Source organism: Macaca mulatta, chromosome 1 (genome assembly GCF_049350105.2).
Source record: "Macaca mulatta isolate MMU2019108-1 chromosome 1, T2T-MMU8v2.0, whole genome shotgun sequence".
Classification (NCBI taxonomy): domain Eukaryota; kingdom Metazoa; phylum Chordata; class Mammalia; order Primates; family Cercopithecidae; genus Macaca; species Macaca mulatta.
The window spans coordinates 8,970,189-8,996,680 of NC_133406.1; the positions used below are offsets into that span (position 1 = coordinate 8,970,189).

General features: G+C 41.8%; 1 protein-coding gene across 1 annotated transcript in view; it reads right to left on the reverse strand.

The window, feature by feature from the left end:
- Positions 1 to 26,492, reverse strand: part of FMN2 (formin 2) — a 398,910-nt gene that overhangs the window by 359,546 nt on the left and 12,872 nt on the right. The window contains exon 2 of the mRNA XM_015127101.3: positions 6,707 to 6,873. Coding sequence (XP_014982587.3) covers positions 6,707 to 6,873 — 167 coding nt within the window. The remainder of the gene's footprint in view (positions 1 to 6,706; positions 6,874 to 26,492) is intronic.

Here is a 26,492-nt window from a genome sequence, read left to right on the forward strand (position 1 = left end):
GAATAGTGTGACTATTACATGGTGGGTGGGGTGGCAAGAGATACGATCTGAATTTGATGAAACAATGGCAAAAATCATAAGCGTATTATTTAAAATTCAAAGAAGTGTTATGAAAGAGAAACTTGAAATAGCAATATTAATTATATTAGAAGGAAGAGGGAGAGACAAGCAGCTACATTCTCACTGGTGACCGCCAGAAGGCAAGAGCAATGTCAATAACGGTGGCTAGGGCATGTTGTCCCACATCTATAATCCCAGCACTTTGGGAGGCTAAGGTGGGTGGATCACTTGAGGCCAGGAGTTCAAGACCACCTTGGGCAATGTGGCCAAACCCGATCCCTACTAAAAATACAAAAATTAGCTGGCCATGGTGCCATGTGCCTGTAGTCCCAGCCACTCAGGAGGCTGAGGCAGGAGAATCGCATGAACCTGGGAGGCAGAGGTTGCAGTGAGCCGAGATCATGCCCCTGTACTCCAGCCTAGGTGAGAGACTCCATCTCAAAAACAAAACAAAAAAAAGGCATCAGCAGGCATTAACATACAGCAAGTCCACACAGCTTATGTAAATTTTGGTAAACAAAATCATCAGGTAAAATAATTGTTAAAGTTGGTCTGAAAAAATTAAGTATCATTTTAATACCACCTTTAAAATACAAACAACTTTGAGAGTTGATACAGTATACAATGTTTCAAAAATAAATATACAGCAAAAAATATATATGTGTGTACATTCTCTTAGAGCTGAAAGACGTGGCAAGGCTTTTGTTGCTTCTCAGGAAAAGATCTGTGTGGGCTTGGCTAAATAGCATCAAAATGTTTTTCCTGCTCTAGAAAAAAAAAAAATGAATTCAAGGCCAGGCTAGGTGGCTTACACCTATAATCTCCGCACTTTGGAAGGCCAAGATAGGTGGATCACCTGAGGTCAGGAGTTCAAGACCAGCCTGGCTAACATGGTGAAACCCCGTCTCTACTAAAAATACAAAAATTAGCTGGGTGTGGTGGCGCATGCCTATAATCCCAGCTACTCAGGAGGCTGAGGTAGGAGAATCCCTTGAAGCCAAGAGGCGGAGGTTGCAGTAAGCCAAGATCGTGCCACTATACTCCAGTCTGGGCAGCAGGGTGAGACCCTGTCTCAAGAAAGAAAAAAATAATAATGATTTCAAATGCAAATAATAATTTGTTTGTCCACTTAAGTCTTCTTTTTGACTATGGTGACAACGAGTAGAATGTATTTCATTAGTTTTCTAGGACTGGTTGCTGTTGGTTTTGATTAATTACTTCATCTTTCAACAGGTTCAAAAATCTTGTTTCTTGGGTTTCTTTGTAACCCGAATTTTTATGTCTTCCTTGTCTTTAATTTTAGCTTCGCTCACACATTCATCCAAACCGATGTCCATTTACATACATATCAAAGAGCTCTTGCCCATCTGGTGAGCATGGGATCACCACATGTTTGGCAAAATCAGCAGATCTGCCAACCCCAAATAAGTCCAGCAACCAAAAACATGCATCCAGAAATATCCTGCTAGGCAGACGTTTACACATAAGCTCATGAAGGATTAAGTAGATTTAGAACCACCTACACCTGCAAAAATGCTTGGGTCAAGTAAACTTGCTTAACTCTTGGTGATGTAAGCGGATCATATAATATCTGCCACAGTTAGGATTAAAGAAATCCTAGAAGAGCTTGTTAATGAATAATCAACAATTATGTAAGATAAGTGTGGTTGGCTGGAAAATACGCATATGACCCAGAAAAAGGGATGCCATTTTGAAAAAGGCATGAGAGAGATGACTAAAATAGGTTCCAAATAAACAAAGAAGCCTAGCCTCAGACCACTGAAATATACCATGGTCTATAAGTCAACAATACAATCTGCCAAGTAGCAAGCATTAGTATTAGCCCTGTTTTCTCTTGCTAGCAGTTCTATCCTTACGTCCTCCTCCCAAAATGGAGCTGTCTTCTCTACCTCATGAATTGCATAACTATCCACCCAGCTACTTCAAACCAAGAAGTCATCCTTGATTTCCCTGTGTTCTCTTGCTGCCATGTCTACCCCACCAAAAGTCCCATCAGCCATACCTCCAGAATCCACACCAACCTACTAACTGGTCTTCATCTCCCCTGTCACCATCCTGCCCCAAGCTACTGCCACCATCTAGAACTAAACTACTGCGATATCCCACCTGCCTTCCTGCTTCTACTTCTGCGCCTGCCTACACTCAAACATTCAAAGAGCAGGCTTGGGGGCGGGCATGGTGGCTCACGCCTATAATCCTAGCACTTTGGGAGGCCGAGGCAGGAGGACTGCTTGACCCCAGGAGTTCAAGACCAACTTGGGACAACACAGTGAGACCCTGTCTATAACAACAACTTAAAAAATTAGCTGGGCACAGTGGCTCATGCCTGTAGTCCCAGCTACTTGGAAGGGTGAGGTAGAAGGATCGCTTGAGCCCAGGAGGTCAAGACTGCAGTGAGCTGTGATTGCACTACTGCTCTCCAACCTGGGCAACAGAGTGAGACCCTGTCTCAAAAACAACCACCACCACAACAAACAAACCAAGACCAGCCCAGGTGATCCACAAAAGAATATTATAAGACAAATATGTTCTTCCCCTGCATAAAGCCTCCCAAAACCTCCCATTAAAAAAAAAAAAAAGGCCAAGTGTGGTGGCTCGCGCCTGTAATTCTAGCACTTTGGGAGGCCAAGGTGGCAGATCACTTGAGGTCAGGAGTTCAAAACCAGCCTGGCCAACATGGCGAAACCCTGTCTCTACTAAAAATACTAAAATTAGCCAGAAATTGCTTGAACCCAGGAGGCAGAGGATGCAGTGAGCCAAGGTCATGCCTCTGATCGTGCATGGGCAATACAGCAAGACTCCGTCTCAAAAAAAAAAAAAGCCACATTCCTTCCATGGCTTTTCAGACCCTACCTATGCTATGGCCTGAGCCCTTGCTGTCCTCATCTCTTGAAGCTCCAGCTTTCTCTGAGTCATGCTTGTGCTCTTCCAATGATGCCCTTTGGACTTGCCCTGGGAGCTGCCTGGAATGGCCTTCCCACAGACCTCATCTCACAGGGCTCCCCTCTGCGCTCATCCTACCCCATGCCTTTCACTCCATCCTGTTAGTCCTGTTTTCCTTCATATCACTTATTAGAATCTAAGAGCAATTCATTAGCCTGTGCATTTTTACAAAATCTGTCTCCCTCCCTTTTGACTAGGTCACACATTTCAACAGAACACATTCTCCTGCTCACTAACACATCCCCAGAGACTACAACACTACCCGGCTTCTAGAACGAATATATTTGGTAAAAATCTGTGAATGAATTAACAGGATCACTCAAAGCCATCTTTGTCTTTTAAAGTTCTTGACATCTTAGTCATGTTAAAAGGTAAGACAAAATGTGCAATTGTTTTTCATACTTTCTACAGCACTCGATAAAGCAAAATGTTAGGCCCTAAAACTGTATAAAATAACATAAAACAAAATCAGAAGGGTTGAGTCAAGTAGGCTAATACATAAACTACATCAGTGAAGAGCCTCAAACTGAAGATATTTATTGCTGTAATTGCAGAGGTAAGTGCAGAGATGAGAAGGGAGAGGAGTGGGAGGTGGGAGACAGGATCCCATTAGGGAAGGGAACAAAGTTGGGGGGGTGGGGAGGTAGGAAGGGTGCCAGTTATGACCTTATTCCCACAGCATGTTCTGTCTCGAAGGGCAACTGATCTCAAGAGGATTGTTAGTTAGAAATGTTCCCAACAGCTATTTTCTGGAAATCAGCAGAGAGACTAATTATCGGAAATTTCTCTCCCCATAGATAAGCACATTTTTCCCCATCCCTCATTGACACCCCAGTCCTCAGAACCCCCTGTATCATTATATCGTCACCCTCTCTGGGTTTTCAAGAAACTCCTTGACTACACATCCAATAAACGCATAGTTCTGTTGCTGAGCTGCTATTTAAGTATAGGGCATAACATTTCATACAAGAGTATCTTCAGTTTTTTTCTTTGTTTTGTGTTCATTTTGAAGGGGGAGTAGAGAGGTCGTACAGAGCCAGTGAATAAAGGAAGACAAAATGCAATCCCATCAAGTTGAAGGAAAGAAATTCCCGATTCTGAGGAAAGCCTTCACACAACATCAAGGCACTGTATTCCTTTGTTGTTTGTTTTCCACACTCGATGCCACACCCAGCTGCCCTCCAAAATAAGATGACGGGGAAGAGTTACTAGTCTCTAACACAAGGATAGAGTGAGGTGAGTATAAGAAACAACCAGGTTAGTCGATTAAAAAAAAATAAAGAGAGAGAGAAAGAAACAGGATTACCCTTTCTTTTCTGTTTATCCAATTCTACATTCATTGACTGGCAAGACTGTTCACTTCTGGGATTTAAGGGAGGAAAATGTCGTTAACTTGGGAACAGTTTGAATCAAAAAGCAAGTGCTAGACATGGCTAGTGTTTGCCTTTGCCTGCACTATACTAATTATAGTTCCAACTTGCCAAATCAATATATCTTCTAGAACTGAGTTCTATAATATTTAACACACCATCATTCTAGCATTCTGCCTCTACAATAACACAGACCTCTCATAGAAGAGAAGGGAGGAAAACATTTAAATTACACAAATTTTCCCCATAAGAGAAAAAGATCTACCTAGTAGTGATTAGCTGCAATGTCATTTTAAAAAATTGCAGCAGGAAAAATGTAAACAAATCTCAGGAAGGAAACTTGCCAAGTCACACACAGCACAACATGGGGAATTTTCTTTCAAATGGGAAGCATCAAGAATCAAGAAGATCTCCAAATATTTTGTGTGATTTATTTCCCTAATGCTAAAGGAAGATTGAGGAAGACTGCAGGCTGTAATGGGTAAAGAAGAGGAAGCAAAGTGAACAGATACAGACACTTCATTATTTATTATCGTATCTTGACCTTAGCCAGGGCTCATTTTCATTGTCTTTAAAACTCATCATTATTTCATTCCTATATATTGAAGAAGGCTAAGAGAGCACAGTTGGCAGTAATAAAACAAAGTAAATAACCCATATGATGAAAAACCACAGCCGGGCGCAGTGGCTCATGCCTGTAATCCCAGCAGTTTGGGAGGCTGAGGAGGGTGGATCACGAGGTCAGGAGTTCGAGAACAGCCTGACCAACATAGTGAAACCCCATCTCTACTAAAAATACAAAAATTAGCCGGGCATGGTGGTGCGCATCTGTAATCCCAGCTACTCGGGAGGCTAAGGCAGGAGAATTGCTTGAACTTGGGAGGCAGAGGTTGCAGTGAGCCAAGATAGCGCCACTGCATTCCAGCTTGGGCAACAAAGTGAGACTCCATCTCAAAAAAAAAAAAAAAAAAAAAAAAAAAAAGAGTAAAAGAAAAAGAAAAACCATTATCCTCAAATAAAAATCCTGGGCTCTGCACAAGTGGACCAATCTTCAATTTAGTTATGAGAATTTCACACATGAGAATTCTTACACATCTGGGTTTTAGAGGTACTCATCCCAACCAATGCCACACATATACCACATACCTGAGAATGACTGGCAATACTCTGTCTCGACAATGAGAATCCAGCTGTGCTCATATTCGTTATGAACTGTGAATATGCCTGGTGAATTACTGTTCTATAGTATTAACTCTCTCGGTGAATGGGAGCTGGGGATGAAGCAGACGATGCTGATTCATGTCCGTACTTCACACATACATGAGTTAGGAACGCACCAAAATAGCATTGTAGGGCCCATGGAAACCTCCGGCCCGCTGGGAGGAATAACTGTGCCCGGTGGAGCTGCTTCTGAAGGAATGCCTACGACCAGCAAAGTCATAAATACTGACTTACAGCCACTTTAGAATCATCGCTGATTCCAGAGTCTCGAAGCGTTTTTGTACCTCATGTTCACAGCGGCATTATTCACTCATTATGAGCCCATATTCATAGCAGCATTATAGCAAAAGGTGGAAACAAGCCAAGTGTCCATTGACAGATGAATGGATAAACAAAATGTGACATATACCTACAATGGAATATTATTCAGCCTTAAAAAGGAAGGGAATTCTGACACATGCTCCAACACGGATGAATCTCAAAGACATTAGGCTAAGTGAAATAAGCCAGCCACAAAAAGGACAAATACTGCATGATTCCACTTATATGAGCTACCTAGCGTAGTCAGATTCATAGAGACAGAAGGAGAATGGTGGTCGCTAGGGGCTTGGGGAAAGAGGAGAATGGGGAGTTATTGTTTAATGGGTACAGGGTTTATTTTGGATGATAAAAAAGAGTTCTAAAGATGGATGGTGGTGGTAGATGCACAACCACATCAATGTATTTGATGCCGCTAAACGGTACATTTAAAAATGGTTACAATGGTAAATTTTACGTTATCTGTATTTTACCGCAATTAAAAATAATTCAGAAATCACTTTTTAAAATCATCGCTGATTAAAGCAGGCTAGAGAACTCCTGAGTGACCATCTGTTAAGAAAAGGAGGTTTGGCAAATGTACTTAATACTCTAGTTTTTTTTTTTTTTTTAGTGTACAAACAGACATACTGAGCTGTTGAGCAGCTAAGGAAAAAAGAATGCTTGCATCACATGTTGTTTTTAAATTATAGGGTGACTGGGCAGACACACATCGTAGTTGCTATTTCAACAGCAAATCTGCCTCACAGACAGAAGTGATTTCTCCTACTTACATCAAACGAAGCTGCATTGGTCTGGGCATTCTGATTACACGGTTCCCTGAAGCAATCACTAAAAGGAAGGAGAAGACCCATGGCAATGATCCGTGAGCAAAACTTCTCTGCTTCTTCTGGAGGCCCGTTCTCCTGCTGGCTGAACAGCTTCTCCAACAGTGTTCGCCCTGCAGATGAAACACAGTCATTAAGAGGGAGCACTGCCGATCACCTGGCTCTGAACTCACCAGGGGACAGCGGCTGGGTAAACACTGCCAGGGAGCAGCACCGTTTCCAAGGCTACTGACAGGAGCCTCTCAGGCTAGGAGAAAGCTCTGTAGTCTGAGGCCACAGTTGCCACATAAAAAACTACAGAACTGGTTTGCTCTCTCATCCCCCCAAATACCTCCTGCCTCAAAAGAGAACAGGCCAAGTTATGGGCTACACAGCTTCCATCTAAGATTCTTAATTCAGACAGGGTCTTGCTATGTTGCCCGGGCTGGCCTTGAACTCTTGGGCTCAAGCAATTCTCCCACCTAAGCCTCCTGAGTGGCTAGATTTATAGGTGTGAGCCACCACAACCAGCTGGGTTTTTTCTTTAACAGAGATGAGGTCTCACTATGTTGCCGAAGCTTACCTCAAACTCCTGGGCTCAAGCCATCCTCCTGCCTCAGCCTCCCAAGTAGCTAGAGCTACTGGCACACACCACCTCACTCAGCTCCCTTTTGGATTTAATTGGTAAATCCAATTTTGGATTTAAATTTGGATCCAAGGCCAGACACAGTGGCTCACACCTGTAATCCCAGCACTTAGGGAGGCCAAGGCGGGTGGATCATCTGAGGTTGGGAGTTCAAGACCAGCCTGGCCAACATGGCAAAACCCCATCTCTACTAAAAACACCAAAAAATAGCCAGGCGTGGTGGCAGGCGCCTGTAATCCCAGCTACTCGGGAGGCTGAGGCAGGAGAATCGCTTGAACCTGGGTGGCGGAGGTTGCAGTGAGCTGAGATCGCACTATTGCACTCTAGCCTGGGAAACAAGAGCGAAACTCCATCTCAAATACATAAATAAATAAATAACCAGGCGTGGTGGCGGGTGTCTATAATCCCAGCTACTCAGGAGGCTGAGACAGGAGAATCGCTTGAAACCAGGAGGTAGAGATTGCAGTGAGCCAAGATCATGCCATTGCACTCCAGCCTGGGCAACAAGAGTGAACCTCTGTCTCAAAAACTAATAAATAAATAAATAAATAAATAAATAAATAAATAAATAAATATTGGATATAAAGGCTAAACCCCTTGAATTTAATTGCAGATGGCTCTCAAAGGAAGCAGTTCGTAACCCAACATGCCGCCATTTAGACTCAGAAATATCAGTGACTGACATTCACAGTGTCCATCATGACGAGGACAGAGAATGAAGAGACAAAGAGGCAGGAGGCAAAGGCACCAACCCACAAGTGAAGAGAGCTGGCCAACAAAATAAAAATAAGTCACCCAGAAAAGGGATAAAAATTCACATTTCTCTCAGATGCTCCTCAGAAATATAACTCTAGCATAGGTCTGAACTTAAGGCCTTTTTTTTTTTTTTTACTATTTCCCTAAAAAAAAGGCAAGAGAGGCATAATAAGAAGATACTGGGCCGGGTGCAGTGGCTCACACCTGTAATCCCAGCACTTTGGGAGGCCGAGGCAGGCAGATCACGAGGTCAGGAGATCGAGACCATCCTGGCTAACATGGTGAAACCCCGTCTCTACTAAAAATCAAAAAAAAAAAAAAAAAAAAAATTAGCCGGGCGTGGTGGCTGGCGCCTGTAGTCCCAGCTACTCGGGAGGCTGAGGCAAGAGAATCACTTGAACCCGGGAGGCGGAGCTTGCAGTGAGCCGAGATCGTGCCACTGCACTCCAACCTGCTGACAGAGCGAGACTCTGTCTCAAAAATAAATAAATAAATAAGACACTGGCTGAGGATCCTAGAGGGCCCGGGTCCACTTAGGCCACAGGTTCTCAATCTTGGCTGAAACTGAGGATCACCTGGGAGAACAGAATTGCTGGAAGCAGGGCTCAGGCATCAGTTTTCTATGGGTCGTCAGTTGGTTCTAATGTTAGCGAGAGTGCAGAGTCATAGCTATGGGCCTTATTTTATTTCTGACACTTTTTTTTTAGATAGACTCTCGCTCTGTCACTCGTGCAGTGATGTGGTCTGGCTCATTGCAACCTCCGCCTCCCCGGTTCAAGCGATTCCCCTGCCTCAGCCTCCCAAGTAGCTGGGACTACAGGCATGCACCACTACGCCCATCTAATTTTTTTGTATTTTTAGTAGAGATGAGGTTTCACCATGTTGGTCAGGCTGGTCTTGAACTCCTGACCTCAAATGATCCACCTACCTCACCTCCCAAATTGCTGGGATTACAGGCGTGAAATACCGTGCCTGGCCTAGCTCTTTAATTTCAAACATTTCTGTAGCTTGTTTTGCGTTCATAAACTTTCATCAGAGGAAATGGAAAATCTCTAGGGTCCTTTCTGGGGTCACAATTGCTCCTCCTTCTAATCAGCAGATTCTTTCTTCAAATTTAGATCAACTGTTATCCAGAAAAGTCTTCAGTAATCCCCTTCCATGCTCTTTTGGAACCCTTCATAATTTCTTTGTGGAATTAATTATTTTATCTAATTGGTTATGCAATCATTTGCTTAAAGCTGACCTTCCTCACTGAAATGCAAACTTGCTGATGACCAGCATCTGTCTTGCAAACTTGGCCACTTGCACATAAAAAGCATCAATAAATATTTTCAGGATTTCTGAATAAACACAATGCTATGACAGATTCATTCATATAGCCAGAATTGGAAATGATTTATCAGTCTATACCATCAAACTTTTTACGTAAAGGGCCACATAGTAAGTATTTTAGTCTTTATGAGCCACGTAAGGTCTCTGTCGCATATTTTTCAATGGTTTAATTTTGTTTTGAGCAACTTTGAACGTGTAAAAACCATTCTTAGCTCCGGGCTTTGCAAAACCAGGCCAAGTCTATACTTCAGTTACAATAACTACATTTCAAATGCATAAATGTTCAATTCTATCAGGATACTAGTCATGCAATTGTTATGCCTCTTCTTATTTCTGTCTATAAAACAAATCTCAAAAGCTGCCTTTGATATTTCGAGTGACAAAGCAGGACACAAGAGGTCTCTCTATTTTCTCCATTTCTTCCGGTCATTAGAGAACATTCTTTGGTCTCCCAGGATTTTTTTGAGGGGAAATAAAAAAGTTTTCCCCTACAGAACTTCAGTTTGCCTGCATCTAACTAGAACTAAATATCTAGGAAAGAGCATCCCTCAATTCTCAGGTGATTAATTATTAGAACAGTATATTGTTGTATTCATCTTACTGAATTACTGGAAATAGCCCTAAAACTAATTCTTTCCTACCACTCGGATAATGTATATGACAAAAAATAAGGGCATCAGGATCTTGCATGTGTGTGACTGAGAGTAAATGTGTATGTGTATATCAAGCCAAAAATTATCAAAAGAGTCCAGAACAGTGTGGAAGAGAGAGAATGATGACCTGTTGGAACTCCACTTCCAAGAAAGCATATATCCCGAAATCCTTAATGAAGGGTTTCTCTACCACAACCCTGTCGAAATCCTGGGCCTGGTATTTCCGTGTTTAGGGGCAGTGGGGAAAATTATCCCGTGCTTTTAGCAGCATCCCTGGCCATTACTACTGGATGGCAGTAGCACAGCCACTTGCCCCCAGCGGTAACAGCCAAAAATGTCTCCAGACATTGCCAAATGTATCCTGGGGCAGGCGCAAAAATAACCCCAGGCTGAGAACCCCACGCCTAACCTCTCTCTAAAGAAACTTCACCTCCTTCCTTAGTGATAACTTGGCTTCTGCTTGAGGATCTCCTCGCCTTGCAATCGTCTCAGGTGGAGGCTTTTTTGTTTGTTTGTTTGTTTGTTTGTTTGTTTGTTTGTTTGAGATGGAGTATCGCCCTGTCGCCCAGGCTGGAGTACAATGGAGAGATCTCGGCTCACTGCAACCTCCGTCTCCTGGGTTCAAGCGATTCTCCTGCCTCAGCCTCCTGAGTAGCTGAAATTACAGGCACGTGCCACCACACCTGGCTAATTTTTTGTATCTTTCGTAGAGACGAGGTTTCACCATGTTGGCCAGGCTGGTCTCAAACTCCTGACCTCGTGATCCACCCACCTCAGCCTCCCAAAGTGCTGGGACTATAGGTATGAGCCACCATGCCTGGCCAGGTGGAGGCATTTTAAGTCAAATCCCTCACATTTGAGGGACAAAATGTGGGAAACCTCCTTGTTCCCCATGAACACTTCCAGATGATTTATTCTCCTCCAAAACCATGAGCTTTTTTGAAAATTCCTGCCACTGGCTAGACTCTACTATCCCTCCTCCTTTCTGCCATCCACTAACCTCTAGTTATTCCCTCCCCTGGTCATTCACTAAATAACTCACCTCCTTGCCCCCGTTCCACCTCTACTCCTATCATTCTTAGTGATTTGGACATCCACATGGAGAGCAAACCTGTGCTCAGGAGGATACCTCGCCTAAGACCTTGAGCCCCTTGCCTCCAGCTAACATTTTCTCCACCACAAAATAGCCACCCATTCCCATCTCACAGCCTCAAAGCGGTCACTATCAGGAACTGTACCACCTCCAGAAGATCAATTCCAAAGTTTACTCCAAACTCTCCAGTGGCCTCCCATCACCCTCAGAGTAAAATCAAATCCGTCACTGTGGAGTCCTGATAGGTAAGTTAGCAACAACGAGGAAGGGGGGTCCCAGGTGGGGGAGAACCATTGTTCCAAGAGATGGTTAACCACAAACAACCCACTTGCACACTATCCTGTTCCCAAATACCTCACTCTGCATGCAGCCCCAGCAGCATCACTTTATTTGCACGTAGCCCCACAAGCAGGACCCTATCAAACTTTACCCCAGCCCCTGCCCCTTGGCAGACAGCCCCTTCTCTGCTGTGCTACCCGTTGCTCCTTTGCAACGTACTTACTCTCTAATAAACTTGCCTTCTTCACCTCACTACTGTTGCAGTAAATTATTTTATAACCCAGTCAGTCACAACCCCGCAACACTCACCAGATGCAAGAGCCACCTCCCTACCTCCCACCTCTCACCACTCTTGCCTACCGGCCTTCTCCTCCTGGAACACACTGAGCTAACTCTCACCATGAAGCCTTTTGCACCAGAACACTCTTCCCCCAGATACATCAATGACTCCCTCACTCCTTCATCTCATTCAGGTCTCCAGTCAGTGGTCACTTTCACCAAGAGAACTTCCTAAAACCCTTTCTGAAGGAGCACGCCCCATTACTCTTGTTCCCATTATCCACTTGATTCTTCAGAGAGCTTAGTCCTTGAATTTATGTAAGTCTGTGATCTGTCTCCTACTCCTGGAGTGTAAACTCCATTTCGGCAATCCCTGCTGTGTGTTTACCACCTTTTACTCAGGACCTCAAGGAGTGGCTGGCAAAGAGGGGATAATCAATTAATTTTTTGATCATCAATGAATCTATGTACAAATGCCTGAAAGGAACATCTAACTCCTGAGAACTACCTTCTACCTTTAGACTCTTACTCTAGAACCCCTTCTAAAGCTCCATCCACCATGCTGACCTTGAATACCAGTTATCCCTACTACTGTTGCACAATCTGTCACCCGTGCTGTGTCACTTCCTTCCTCAGAGGCTTAAATTCTATGTTCTATCACTATAATTAAATACTTCAAACACTTCAGCTCTCTTATCCCTCTTTCCCTCCACCACGCTTGTCAGGTGAAACCACAACCTGTTTCGGCGCAGCCATCCACTTTCTCTTTGCCTGCACCTGAACAACTGAACATTGTAAAAGAAAGTCACATGGGTAGCCTGGGCGTGGTGGCTCATGCCTGTAATCCCAGCACTTTGGGAGGCCAAGGCAGGTGGATCATGAGGTCAGGAGATCAAGACTATACTGGCTAACACGGTGAAACCCTATCTGTACTGAAAATACAAAAAAATTAGCCGGGTGTGGTGGCACGCGCCTGTAGTCCCAGCTACTCAGGAGGCTGAGGCAGGAGAATTGCTTGAACCTGGGAGGTGGAGGTTGCAGAGAGCCGAGATCGCGCTGCACTCCAGTCTGGGCAACAGAGCAAGACTCCATCTCAAAAAAAAAAAAAAAGAAAAAAAAGAAAGCCATGCAGGTGTTGTCTGTCTTCACTTTCAGTGCACAGCTATATACCTCAATGAGGTCAACACTGCTGTGTGTTCTCATGTAAGCTTCCACTCCAATACAATGCTTAAATAATCTTCTCCCCACCTGACCCATTCTTTCCAATGATGAGATGATATTGTCAAATGATTTACTGAGACAAATTCCAAATATGCAAAAATGCTCACACTTGTCTTCCTCACAATGGAAAGAGGCCCTGTTACAAACAACAGCCAGTTCTTTCCCTTGTGTTGTGAGCTGAATTCCTTATTGCTTGCCAAGATATCACTTCTTTGGCTATCCCTTCTCTCCTGAAATACAAACACCTCCCTCTTTGCTGGACATTCCCAGTATCACACAAACATGCTTAAAAAAAAAAAAAAATCCGAAAGAACAAATCCTCCCTTGAGCCAAATCACTCTCGGCTCCCACCTACTATTCCACTGCTTGGCTTCCCTTCACATCAAAACACTAACTGGAATTAACGACGTTTGCTACCTCTCCCTCCTTGCTCAGTCTGCTCTAATTTGTTTTCCATCCCCATGATGTGCCAGAAATTGCTGGCCAGCATGGTATCAGTAACTTTTTGTTTTTCCATTTTTTTTTAAAAAAAGATAAGGTCTCCCTCTGTCACCCAGGTCAGAACGCAATGGTCCTACCATAGCTCACTGCAGCCTCAAACTTCTGGGCTCGAGCAATCCTCCTGCTTCAACCTCCCAAAGTGCTGGGACCACATGGGTGAGCTGCTACACCCAGCCAACATTTCTGTCTTCATCCTACTTAGTTTATCTTTCAGAAAAATTTCACTGCTGATTTACTCCTACTCCTTAAAGCATTTTATTCTCATCTCATGATATTCCCCTCCCCTGTTTTCTCTAACTCGCTAGACATTTTCTCCCAAGTCCCTTTTAATGGCTTCTCTCCCCAACATGGCAATGTAGGAGTGCTTTCAGGCTCACCCCACGGCTTATTCTCTCAACTCTTTCCATATTCTCTCCATAATCTCACCCAGTCTCTAAATACCCCATTCTTTGAAACTGGGCAGACCTTTGTGAATGCACTGACTAGTCAGGAAGTTGCCCTGTATGGTCTTTAAGGGGGAGAAGCCCTCAATGCTGGGAATTTCCTGTCATTTTCCAAAAAACTCATGAATAATCCACCCCTTGTTTAGCATATGATCAAGAAATAGCCATAAAAATAGCCAGCCAGAAGCCCGCGGGGCTGCTCTGCCTATGGGGTAGCCACCCTTTTATTCTTTTACTTTCTTAATAAACTTGCTTTCCCTTTACTCTGTGGTTCCCTCTTGAATTCCTTCCTGAGGGAAGCCAAGAACCCATGTGGTCGCCCGGGCAGAACCCCAGTTTTGGGGTTGGCTCTGTGACAAGACTGTATTGTAAAAGCAGGAGGACTGGGGAAAAAGATGAGAATTCAAAGAACCACCAAACCAGCAGGTTTACCAATTTTGCTCCTCCAGTGTCCCTCAAGCTGAACTCAAGGTACCCCAAAACCCAGAAGTGAGCATCAGCACCGACAAGGAAAGCTTCAAGGGGCAATTTGGCCATGTGTGTCAGTGATCTTTAAAAATTCACCCCTTTGACCCAGAAATTCAACTTTATAAAAGCTATTCTAGGTAAATATTCAGAGGTATCCTCAGAGTGATGCATCATAGGAGTATTATGACGATTAAATGAGATAATGCATGTCGAGTATTTATCACAGTTCCTGGTACTATAACAAATAGATTATTAACAGTACCAAAATTAAAAGGAACTAAAATGTCCAACAATAAAGACATAAATAAAAAAGGAAATGATAGCTTTATACACATGACTGTTAACTATAGAGCCATTAAAAGCCATGCTATTACAGAAAGAATAATAACTTAATTGATTTAAACATATTGAATATATATAAAGAAACCAGAAAAATAAAACATCAGCTATCACTGGAGAATGCTAGGGCACTGCTAACAGAATAGGAAATAATGAAGCATTTATGCTGCCTTTCTAGAGAGATCTGTATTTCAGGGTAACAACCATACCTCGTGAATAAAGAAAAGTCTTCAATACAGAAAAATTCCGGCCAAAATGTGCAAAAGAAATGATAGAATTAGAAAATCACCATTTTGCAATTCCTAATGAAATAATGGGCTCACTTAATGAACAGCAAGTGGATGGAAAATCCATTAGAGAAAATGTCAATTGAAATGCTTGCAAAGAAAGGATCAAGCTGTCAGCCTCAAACCCAGGGATCATTCACAGCTTCAGGACAATTGAGAAAGCCAGACTTGGTGGGCCCCTGCTGGGGGTGATCATAAAGTACACAGCACCCCCCATCAAGCTCTCCCGCCGTCCCCCAGCCTGTGGAACAAAAGAAGGGAGAACTGAGCATGAACCAAATCAACTGTCAGATTGCACCTAGCATCCATTCTAGAGTATCAGAGAGTTCTGAGGATGGACTAGGGTAATATTGAACAACTCAATCTATTTGCTTTCAATATAAAGAATGGCATTGTAGCATATTTTTAAAGTCCATTTTTGAGACACATATTTGATACTAAAATAACATGATGTCTGGAGCTTGTTTTAAATTATTTCACAAAAAAGTAGGTGGCATGGGGTAGAAGGGGAAAAAGGGGGTTGATAAAACTATTATGGCATTGAAAATATTGATGCTTACTGAAGCTGAGTGATGGATTCATGGGAATTCATTTAATTCTCTAAGTGTGTATATTCAACTTTCACAACAAAATATCTTCAATCACACTATTAAAAAGATTTAATTGCATAGAAATATGTGACACAAAAATCATGTGAAAGTTCAAGACACAGAGCTAAACAAAGCATGTTCCTGATTTTGTAAAAGCAAGAGATATGAACCCAGTTTATTAAAGAGTCAAAATCACTGTGGCGGGAAGGTGAACAGTTTTTGTTATTTCCAGGAGACACACTCCAGCTAGACTATACACTGAACTCCTTTTCTATTCAAGGAATGTAATTTGACCGGGTCACCGGGAGTGGACGGAGACATCAACTTTTATTTCTCTTCCTGCATTTGATAATTGAGGATTTAATCGGGAGACACTCACCTACTAAATAGGACGCCTTGAATCTAAAGTAGGGAGAATGGGCTGCCCTGAAGCCTTCCAAACACAACTTTACTTTTTTTTATTTTTTTTTTTTTGAGACGGAGTCTTGCTCCGTCCCCCAGGCTGGAGTGCAGTGTCACGATCTCGGCTCACCACAACCTCCACCTCCAGGGTTCAAGCGACTCTCCTGCCTCCCGAAAAGCTGGGACCACAGGTGTGTGCCACCACGCCCGGCCAATTTTGTATTTTTAGTAGAGACAGGGTTTCATCATGTTAGCCAGGCTGGTCTCAAACTCTTGACCTCAGGCAATCCGCCCACTTCAGCCTCCCAAAGTGCTGGGATCACAGGCGTGAGCCCCGGTGCCTGGCCACAACCTTACTTCTTAACTGTGCAAACCACAGGCTTCCAGCTTCCCTCTGGCACTCGCTTTCACACCCCGTGACTACAATATCCCCCCCCAGTCAAGGTATCCCCCGTCCCCTCACTCTACTCCTCGGTCAAATCACTGTTCCTAGACAGACATGTCAACCACACCAATAAATGAAAATCATTGGCCCTAGAATAATTTTAACTTTTTCAAGTGTCCAGTTTTCAAACCTGCATTTCACTTCATATTTGCATACATTTATTTATTCAACCATATTTCCTGAGCTCTTACTCTTTGCAAAACAGCACTAAGTCAATTTGCCAAAAATCTATCTGCTGAATGAACAGCTCACAAAACACTGCCTGTGGGCAGCAGCCATTTCACAGCAGGGGCTGGTGCCAGCTAGAAGGTCAGTCCCTAGGGCCCGGACCACAGGGTCAGCTAGGGGGGCCTTCAGAAGCACACATTGTCCCAGGGTCACTTATCAGGAAAATTCGAATGGAATCACCATAAAGGAAGAGTTAGGCTCTACCACTGCCGAGGGAACACACCCCCAGCAGCTGTAGCAACACTGCAACTAGAGAAAATTCTCGAAAGCTGATAAAAATCATCTCTACAGCACAGATTGTTATAAACTTTATAAGTATCTAAATGCTAATTTCTGAGGAATTTATAACTCTATAAAGATGAAGGCAGGAGAGGGACAAAGTTTCTTGGGCTTTTTCTGCTCCCTTTCCTCCCTCCACCCAAATACAAGACCCAATGGGAGGGGCCATCTTTCTGTCCTTCAAACCCAGCCTCTATTGTCATTTTCTTAACTAGAAAATGCAGGCCTGTCCAGGCACGGTGACTCATGCCTGTAATCCCAGCACTTTGGGAGGCTGAGGCTGGCAGATCATGAGGTCAAGAGACAGAGACCAACCTGGTCAACAGGGTGAAACCCCGTCTCTACTAAAAATACAAAAATTAGCCTGGCGTGGTGGTGTGTGCCTGTAGTCCCAGCTACTCGGGAGGCTGAGGCAGGAGAATCCCTTGAACCCAGGAGGCGGAGATTACAGTGAGCTGAGATCACACCACTGCACTCTAGCCTGGTGACAGAGTGAGACTCCGTCTTAAAAATAAAAAATAAAAAAGAAAGAAAATGCAGGCCTAAGGATGTTAGGTGTCTTGTCAAAGGTCACGCTATCTTTATCTAGGAAAGGCCCATGTCACTGATCACACATATTACATATTATATACCTAATTATACAGAAATGAAGAAATCTAGAATAGTATAACCATAAACAATTCTCTCATTCTTTTATAGGATGGAAAGTGATCCTTATTTTCTGCCCATTCCTTTCCACTGAAAACACATGGACTCTGTACCTTGACTTCATGAAGTACACCCATGTGGGGAGGCATGGGATTGCAGCCACAGCTTAAACAACAGAAGCTACTTCCTGGATCCCAATCCTGATGTCAGAGATGTTTGAACCAGAGCGACTCCATCTTGAATAGGGGCTAGGTAAAATAAGACTGAGACCTACTGGGATGCAATCCCAGGATGTTAAGAAATTCTTAGTCATAGGATGAGTAGGAGGTCAGCACAAGATACAGGTCATAAAGACCTTGCTGATAAGGCTGATAAGACACTGATAAGACAGATTGCAGTAAAGAAGCCCGCTAAAACCCACTAAAACCAAGATGGTGACCAGAGTGACCTCTGATCATCCTCACTGTTACACTCCCACCAGCGCCATGACAGTTTACAAATGCCATGGCAACATCAGGGAGTTACCCTATATGGTCAAAAAAGGGGAGGCATGAATAATTCACTCCTTGTTTAGCATACCATCAAGAAATAACCATAAAAATGGGCAACCACTTGGGGCTGCTCTGTCTATGGAGTAGCCATTCTTTTATTCCTTTACTTTCTTAATAAACTTGCTTTCACTTTACTCTAAGGACTGCCCTGAATTCTTTCTTGTACGAGATGCAAGAACCCTCTCTTAAGGTCTGGATTGGGATCCCTTTCCGGTAACATCGATGCTTCCATTATGCTAGGTATGGCCTTAGACAGGTTACATAACCCCTGGGAATCCTGTTTCCTCATCTAGAAATTGGAAATAATCATCCTCATTACCTCCAAGGTTTAATGTGAAAATTAAACGAAACAATTTTTGTAACAGGTTTAACACAGTACCCAATAAATGTTACCTGTTATTATTATGATCAAGATGTACTTCAAATACTCTCTACTTGTAAGTGTGATTAAAAATTTTGGTTCAACTTAAAAGAAGGAAATCATAAGTTGGATCTAAAAGCATTTGAAATAGTATGGTAATAGGCAAGGTAACCACAGATTCAAATATCTTCATACACCAAGTTTTGGGGGTTTTTTCTTAAATTTAGCAGATTTTAACAACAAGGTAATATTTAAGACACTGCTTGCTACAATTCCTAACCTCGATTTTTTTTTTTTTTAAAAAAAGGGCTTGTATTATTTGTTTTACTATATTTATTAAATTCACATCAAAAATAACATTCATTAAATGAGTTGGGGACTTACTAATCATTAATGTTCTCCAATTATCGCTGTACTAATCCCCTCACACTCTTCCCACATATTCTTCCACACTGTAGCTAATCAAAAGTGAAGCTTGTAGAATCAGCTTTGCAGTCATACACTAGCTGTAAATACTCCTCTTACCTTGGGAAGCAAAAATCACAAGCCTAGACAAGTATGGACACTGCAGTGGGTGGGAAGTTTTCATTCACCATCACAACAAATGTTGCAATCCTCTTGCACAATGAAGAAGTAAAATCAACTATCCTTGCACTGGGGTTTTATTGGGCCTCTGACTATCGACACTACAAAAAGTAAAAAATACTTTATTTTAACAGGGCTATACAACGTAAAAGGCATTTCTGCATCTACTGTCAGCTCTGTGAAGTAGGCAGAACAGGATTTATCATCACAACTTCAAAGAAACTAACTGAGGAATGAAAAGGTTCTAGAGTCTGCCCCAAGTCATAAGATTGGAAAGTGGCAGTGCCAAAACTGGACGCACACTCTGCTTTCCTCATTTTTATTCCAGGGATCTTCTACTTCTGACTCAGCCAGCAACTCTGGGAAAAGCTTCTGACCAACTTTCTGCATTAGGATATAAAAGAAACAGACCAGCGATCGGTGCCCTGCAGGGGCTAACAACCTACTTACAACAACCAAAGTCCAAGAAAGAAGATTTTAAAAGCGGTCTGTTTAGAACACACTGCCTTCATTAAACATCCTTAGTGGAACTGGGAGGTTGGGGAGGAGCAAACATAAGATATAACCAAGCACTTAGGAGTCTGTCATATCCCAAAGAATGTCCTAGGCCTACTAGAGGAAGACAATCTGAAGAAAACATGCTCCCTGCCCTTAACTAAGAATAATAATAATAATAATAACAACAATAATACCATAAGGCAATGTAGTTGGCATACTCTTGTAGAAGTGATGCAGAGTACGGGCTGGCTCCTAACTGCTGACAACACAGAGCAGGGAGAGTCTGTGTCTCAGTATATGTATTTGCTATAATTGACGTGGAACACATCTTTAATACCCTTCTCAATATTTCTAGTGTCAAGTAATATGAATGCATCAAATGTGGTCTCAGTTCACCACAGAGAACAGCCAACTTCTTCAAAACAATATAGAAGATGCATTGTAGGCACTTTTTCTGGAAGACTGAGAGGATCTTCCTCTAAGAGTGTCTAAATGAAAGGTATACATAGGTTCAGTGACTTCAACATAGAGCAGGGAGAGTCTCCCATTTTACTGAGACAAGAAACTGTCCAAACAGGAATAGAAGCTTTGAGGACAGACAGTAGGAGATGCTTTTCTCCCACTACCCTTGATGGTACATGTAACCTTTCTGGTTTTACTCATCCCAAAGACTAATGATTGTCATGAGGAGGACCAAATGACTCAGTGACAATCCACTACTGTTAATCTTCAGTATGTTGGAGCCAGAAGAAATCTTAGAGATCATTTAGTTCAAACCACTAATTCTGTTGTAAAGAAATCAAGGCCCAAATATTTGAGTAATATGTCTAAGGTTATATACACGGGAGGGCTAAATGCAAGTTTTGTACTGCGTTTTATGTCCTATAATAGCATTCAATTTTAATCATCTGTTTGAAACTTATATTTTAATAGCCTACAAATACGTCATTGATATTTTTTCCGTGTGTGTGTGTGTGTGTGTGTGTGCGTGCGTGTGTGCGTGGTTTTTTTTTTTTTTTTTTTTGAGGGGGGGAGTCTCACTCTGTTGCCCAGGCTGGAGTGCAATGGCAGCATCTCAGCTCATTGCAACTCCGCCTCCTGGGTTCAAGTGATTCTCCTGCCTCAGCCTCCTGAGTAGCTAAGATTACAGGCTCTCGCCACCACGCCAGGCTAATTTTTGTATTTTTAGTAGAGACAGGGTTTCACGTTGGCCAGGCTGGTCTTGAACTCCTGACCTCAGGTGATCCATCCGCCTTGGCCTCCCAAAGTGCTGGGATTACAGGTGTGAGCCACTGCACCAGGCCCCTTCTGTGTATTTTTTAACGGTTGAAGGATGAACAAGATAGTTGCTGTATTTTAAAAGGTGTCAACATAGGTTTCTGTTTCTTCCAGGTCACTATATCTTATGCAAAATGAGAATTAAAACAGATATCTTGTCACATTAAATTTTTCTCTGACCTTATAGCTCAGACATAACTATCTAATAAACTTCCCTGATATCCCATATAATCTATAAATTGAAATATTAGGAGGAAATAAGGCTGTTGACAAACAAATCTATTATAAGACATTAATGATAATTGCTTAAGTTTATGATATCACTGAATACAGAGATAACACATATTCTGTATCTCACATACTAACAGCCTATACTGGCTAAATAAGAAAAAAAAATAAGGAGGGCCATTTATGATCAAATAGAAATTACCATGTCTAGTTTTAGGTCCAAAATGCTGCAGGTTTTACAGTACAAAGAAGACTGCCACAAGGATAAATATCTAGGGTTGTCTCAAAGAAAGAAAACAAATATGAAATCCAATAGCTACACAAATCATTAAGGAAACAAGTCACAAAACACACAGGGATGAGGAACTCCCTGCCCTAATCTGCAATGAAGATGACCACGGCTCATAAAGGGATCTGCACCAACATAAAGCAGAGTGAAACTCTACTATCCCTGGAGGAATCAAAACTCACCGAACCCAGGTACACCTTTGATTTAGACACTTTACAGGAAGATCCTCTCAGTCTTCAAGAAAAAGGGCCTGCAATGTGTCTTCATGATTGTTTTGAAGAAGTTGACTGTTCTCTGTGGTGAACTGAGGTACACGTTTGATGCATTTATGTTACTTGACACTAGGGATATTGAGAAAGGTATTCAAAGATGTGTTCTACATCAATTATAGCAAATACATCATACTGAGACAGAGTATTCAAAAAAATGACTTTGTTATAGAGAGTTCTTGGTACTACATGGTCTATTAAAATTGATATAAAGTTCAATTTGACTAGCATCAAGGGATTTTTTTCCCTGGGGAAGAGAGAAAAAGAAACTATCCAACTTCAATTTACCAAACGCTGAAAATGACAAAAATAAATAGAGAAATTTAATCTAATAAATCTAACGAAGTTGAAAAAAGAATATCATAGAACACATATGATGATAACTACCAACGATGTCAGGACCTATGACAGGTTATGAATTTCCTGGTATTTTTTTAAAAGGTCATGTAATAAATCAAGATTAAAAGGGAAAAACTATAGAAAGTCAGAAGAAAAATGATTTTTTAATTTAATTTTTCTATCTATTAAGTTAAATCCATAAAAGTGAATCTAATAAATGGCAGCTTCTAAAATCACTTGGTTGAAGAGTTTTACATAAATATTTAAAGCACTCTCAAATAAAAGAATGAGTCACACAGACCATAGCTGCTGCTCTGACTTTTCAAGTCGCATATCATTGACTCTCCTAGTTGGAAAGAATATCAGTGGTCAAGTTCAGCCTCTCCAGGGCTATGACCAGCCCCTTTGATCTTCTCAGTCTCTATTTTAACATCTCCAGTGATGATGACATTGATCGTCGCAAGACCACGCATTCCAACACTGGACCTTCTATAAGGTATGGCCTCCCTTGTGCTGAGTTGAATCATACAAACAGCTAGCAAATCTAACTCCTTCATCCTGAACACATTCAGTCTTCAGCTTGAATATAAATCTCAGGTTTCAATTGTGTTCCTACAGTCAATGGAAAGCTACTGGAAAACTTGGAGAGTGGCATTAAAAATCCTCCTGGGAAAGGCCAGGCACAGTGGCTCATGCCTGTAATCCCAGCACTTTGGGAGGCCGAGGCGGGCAGATCACAAGGTCAAGAGTTTGAAACCAGCCTGGCCAACATGGTGAAACCCCGTCTCTACTAAAAATATAAAAATTAGCTGGGCGTGGTGGTGGGTACCAGTAATCCCAGCTACTGGGGAGGCGGAGGCAGGAGAATTGCTTGAATCCAGGAGGTGGAGGTTGCAATGAGCCAAGATCACGCCATTGCACTCCAGCCTGGGCAACAAGAGCAAAAACTCTGTCAAAAATAAATAAATAAGCAAATAGCCTCCTGGAAAGGAGGGGATGAGTATTTAAAAACATATTTTTGGAGGTATATTTTAACAGGATGTAGAGACTAACTAAATATAAGGAGGCGGAAGAGCGGGGTAGCTTGGCTAACTTGCACAACTTCCAGATTTCTCACTTAAGAAACGGGGCAAAGGGCTGTGCTAGAAGGTATTATCCACCAGGAATCCAACATTACATAAGGGAGCAGGTTGGGTTTGGAGAAAAGATGAGTTCAGCTTGAAACTATTCCCATATCTTTATAAAGATGTTCAAAAGACAATATGAAATTGGCACCTGAAATTCACAAGAGAGATCTGAGCTAGAAATTTGATTTGTCAACATGCAGGGAAAGGATCCCTCAGGGTGGATGTTAACATAGACTACATATGAAGCCTGGGGAGAAAGCATCATTTAATTAGGAGAGTTAGGTGGAAGAAGAAGATCATATGAAGGTGTCTAAAAGGCATCCCAAAAGGCAGAAGGTAATCTAAGAAAAAGCATGCAATGGATACCCAGGGATGAATGGTTTTCTGATTAGATAAAATATTATATAGTTGTTTAAATTATGCTTTTGATGCATTTTAAATAATTAGTGAAATTTGTATTAATGTTGAAAACACAACATACTAAATTAAAACATTAATAATGTTTCTGGGTTTTAGGATTATGGCTCCCCAAAAAGAATATGGAAATCCACAAAAACTTACCATATTTAATGCTAAAAAGAAAGCCACAATAATTTCAAAAGAATCTACACAATGTACACTGTTCTATGATTATATTTCAATTATTTGCTGTAAAAAAAAAAGCACTACATTTAAAATATCATATAACTCTAAACTATAGATTTTACTAAGTAAACTTTACATTTAAATAACATTCATAAAGGAAATCATGCAATATTTATATTCGATATTCGATAGATACCGAAAACAATTTCTTTACCCTAACAATAATCAACTAGAAATAAAACTAAAGTAAGATTCCATTCCCATTAGTAATAAAATATATGACGCATCAGGAAATAGTTCAGCAAAGGAAACACAAACTCTTAATGGAGAAAAGTCGAAACTCTATTAAAATGAATAAAAGATAATCTGAATAAATGAAGAGATCTTTCACACTCTCAGATAAAACAATAGTATAAAAGTGGAAACAGTCCTCAATTTAATCTACAAATTGACTAAAATCTCAATCAAACACCTTCAGGATGTTTTAAGAAACTCAACAACCTATTCTAAATTTATATGGAGGCCGGGTGCGGTGGTTCACACCTGTAACTCCAGCACTCTAGGAGGCCAAGGTGAGTGGATCACTTGAGGCCAGGAGTTCAAGACCAGCCTGGCCAACATGGTGAAACCTCATCTCTACTAAAGATACAAAAATTAGCCAGGCATGGTGGTGGGCGCCTGTAATCCCAGCTACTCGGGAGGCTGAACTGGGAGGATCACTTGAACCCAGGAGGTGGAGGCCGCAGCGAGCCGAGATCACATCACTGCACTCCAGCCTGGGTGACAGACCGAGACTCCGTCTCAAAAATAAATAAATAAATAAATAAAAATAAATTTATATGAAAACTCTAGGATCCATATTGATGAACTAAGTCAACTTTGAAAAAGGAGGTACTTCTTTTGGAGATATCAGACATTTTGCAAAGTCACATTTATGAGAACCATATGGTACTTGCTGAAGATAAAAAAATACACATAAAAGGAATGAATATAAACCTCATAACAGACTTATCTATATATGGGAATGATCTAAAGGCAGCATCAAAAATCAATGAGTAAAAGACTAATTAGTAGATGGTGCTGGGAAAACTGGCTTGTCATATGGAGAAAAATAAAACTTGAGCTCTATATTACACCATACACCCAAGAGGACTCTACATCAAAGACTTAAATGTAAAGGGTAAGATGATAAAGTTAATAGAATACTATAGAGGGCAGAAAAGTTAATAGAATACTACAGAGGGCAGAATTTTTGTAACCTAGGAGTAAGAGAATTTCTTAAATGAGACAAAAATAACACAAACTGTAGGTTAAAAATAGATTTGCACAGGCATGGTGGCTCACATCCGTAATCCCAGCACTTTGGGAGGCAAACGAAGGCAGCACATGAGTTCCAGACCAACCTGGGCAACGTGGCGAAACCCCATCTTTACTTAAAATACAGAAAATTAGCCGAGCTTGGTGGCGCATGTCTGTGGTCCCAGCTACTTGGGAGGCTGAGTTGGGAGGGTCACCTCAGCCTGGGAAGTCAAGGCTGCAGTGAGCTATGATCATGCCACTGTACTCCAGCCTGGGCGACAGAATGAGACTGTCTCAAAAAAAAAAAAAATTGACTATATCAAAATTAAGTATTTCTGTTCAACCAAGGACACTACAAATTTAAAAGAAGGATAAATATTAGGGGAAGATCTGTTATATCTAAAACTGACTCTATATGTCAAGATCCCATGATTACACAGAACTGAATCCACTCCAAATCATTTAAATAGGAAGAGACTTACTATAGAGTACTACTTGGTTTACAGATTCATGGAGGGCCTAAATAAAAAGGTTCTAGCATCTTTTTAGAAACCACTCACAGAGCCACTATACAGGACCAGGCCACCAAAGAAGTGACTGCCTCACCTCTGATCTAAAGTTGTTGGCTGCAGAAGCACACTTCCACTGCTAGAAGCAGGACTCCTCATCACCGGATGCTCCCTCTGCTGCCAGCACCACAACTGTTGTGCCTACTTCTAGCCACACCAGCCGCATGGGCGAACCAAGCCCCCTTTTGGGTTACGGTAAGGCTGGCACCTGAACACTAGACCCCTGCTAACATTGCCCTGGAAGAATTAGAGTTTTTCAGCTGTGCTTGCACGTAGAAACAACAGAAGTCAATCTTAGGACTTACTAAGGCCTTCTAAACCTGGCACAAATCCATCAAACCTAAATCACATCTGAAACATCACCTGCAAGGGAGTCTGAAAAATGTCATTTTTAGATTTCTGGTCTCTAAGCTAAGAAAAAGCCAGAAAGAGGCTTAGTGACAATCCATCGTATCTCTAACATTGGTAATAAATAGAATAATAGCTAGAATATACAGGAAGCCCTGTGAATAAACAAGGAGAATCGGGAAACTCGACAGAAAAATGTAAAAGCATATGAACAGGCAATTTGCAGAAGGCTAAACCTAAATGGCTAAAAATATACAATGGTTTTCCTCAAAAGCATTAGTCAGCAGATAAATACAAAGTAAAACAATGAGATACCACGTCCCCTCATTGGATTAGTAGGAATTGGATAATGCCAATTTGCCATGCTAAAGAAGCATAAACTAGGAAGGCATTCAGGAAACTAATCTGACAGTACCTACACAAATTAAACCTTTTATTTCATGACCTGACAATTCTACTTCCAAATGTATATCTCAGAGAAGTTCTCACATAGCTCCCCATATGGAAATATTCACCAGAGTGTTTTCTGTGGTGGCTG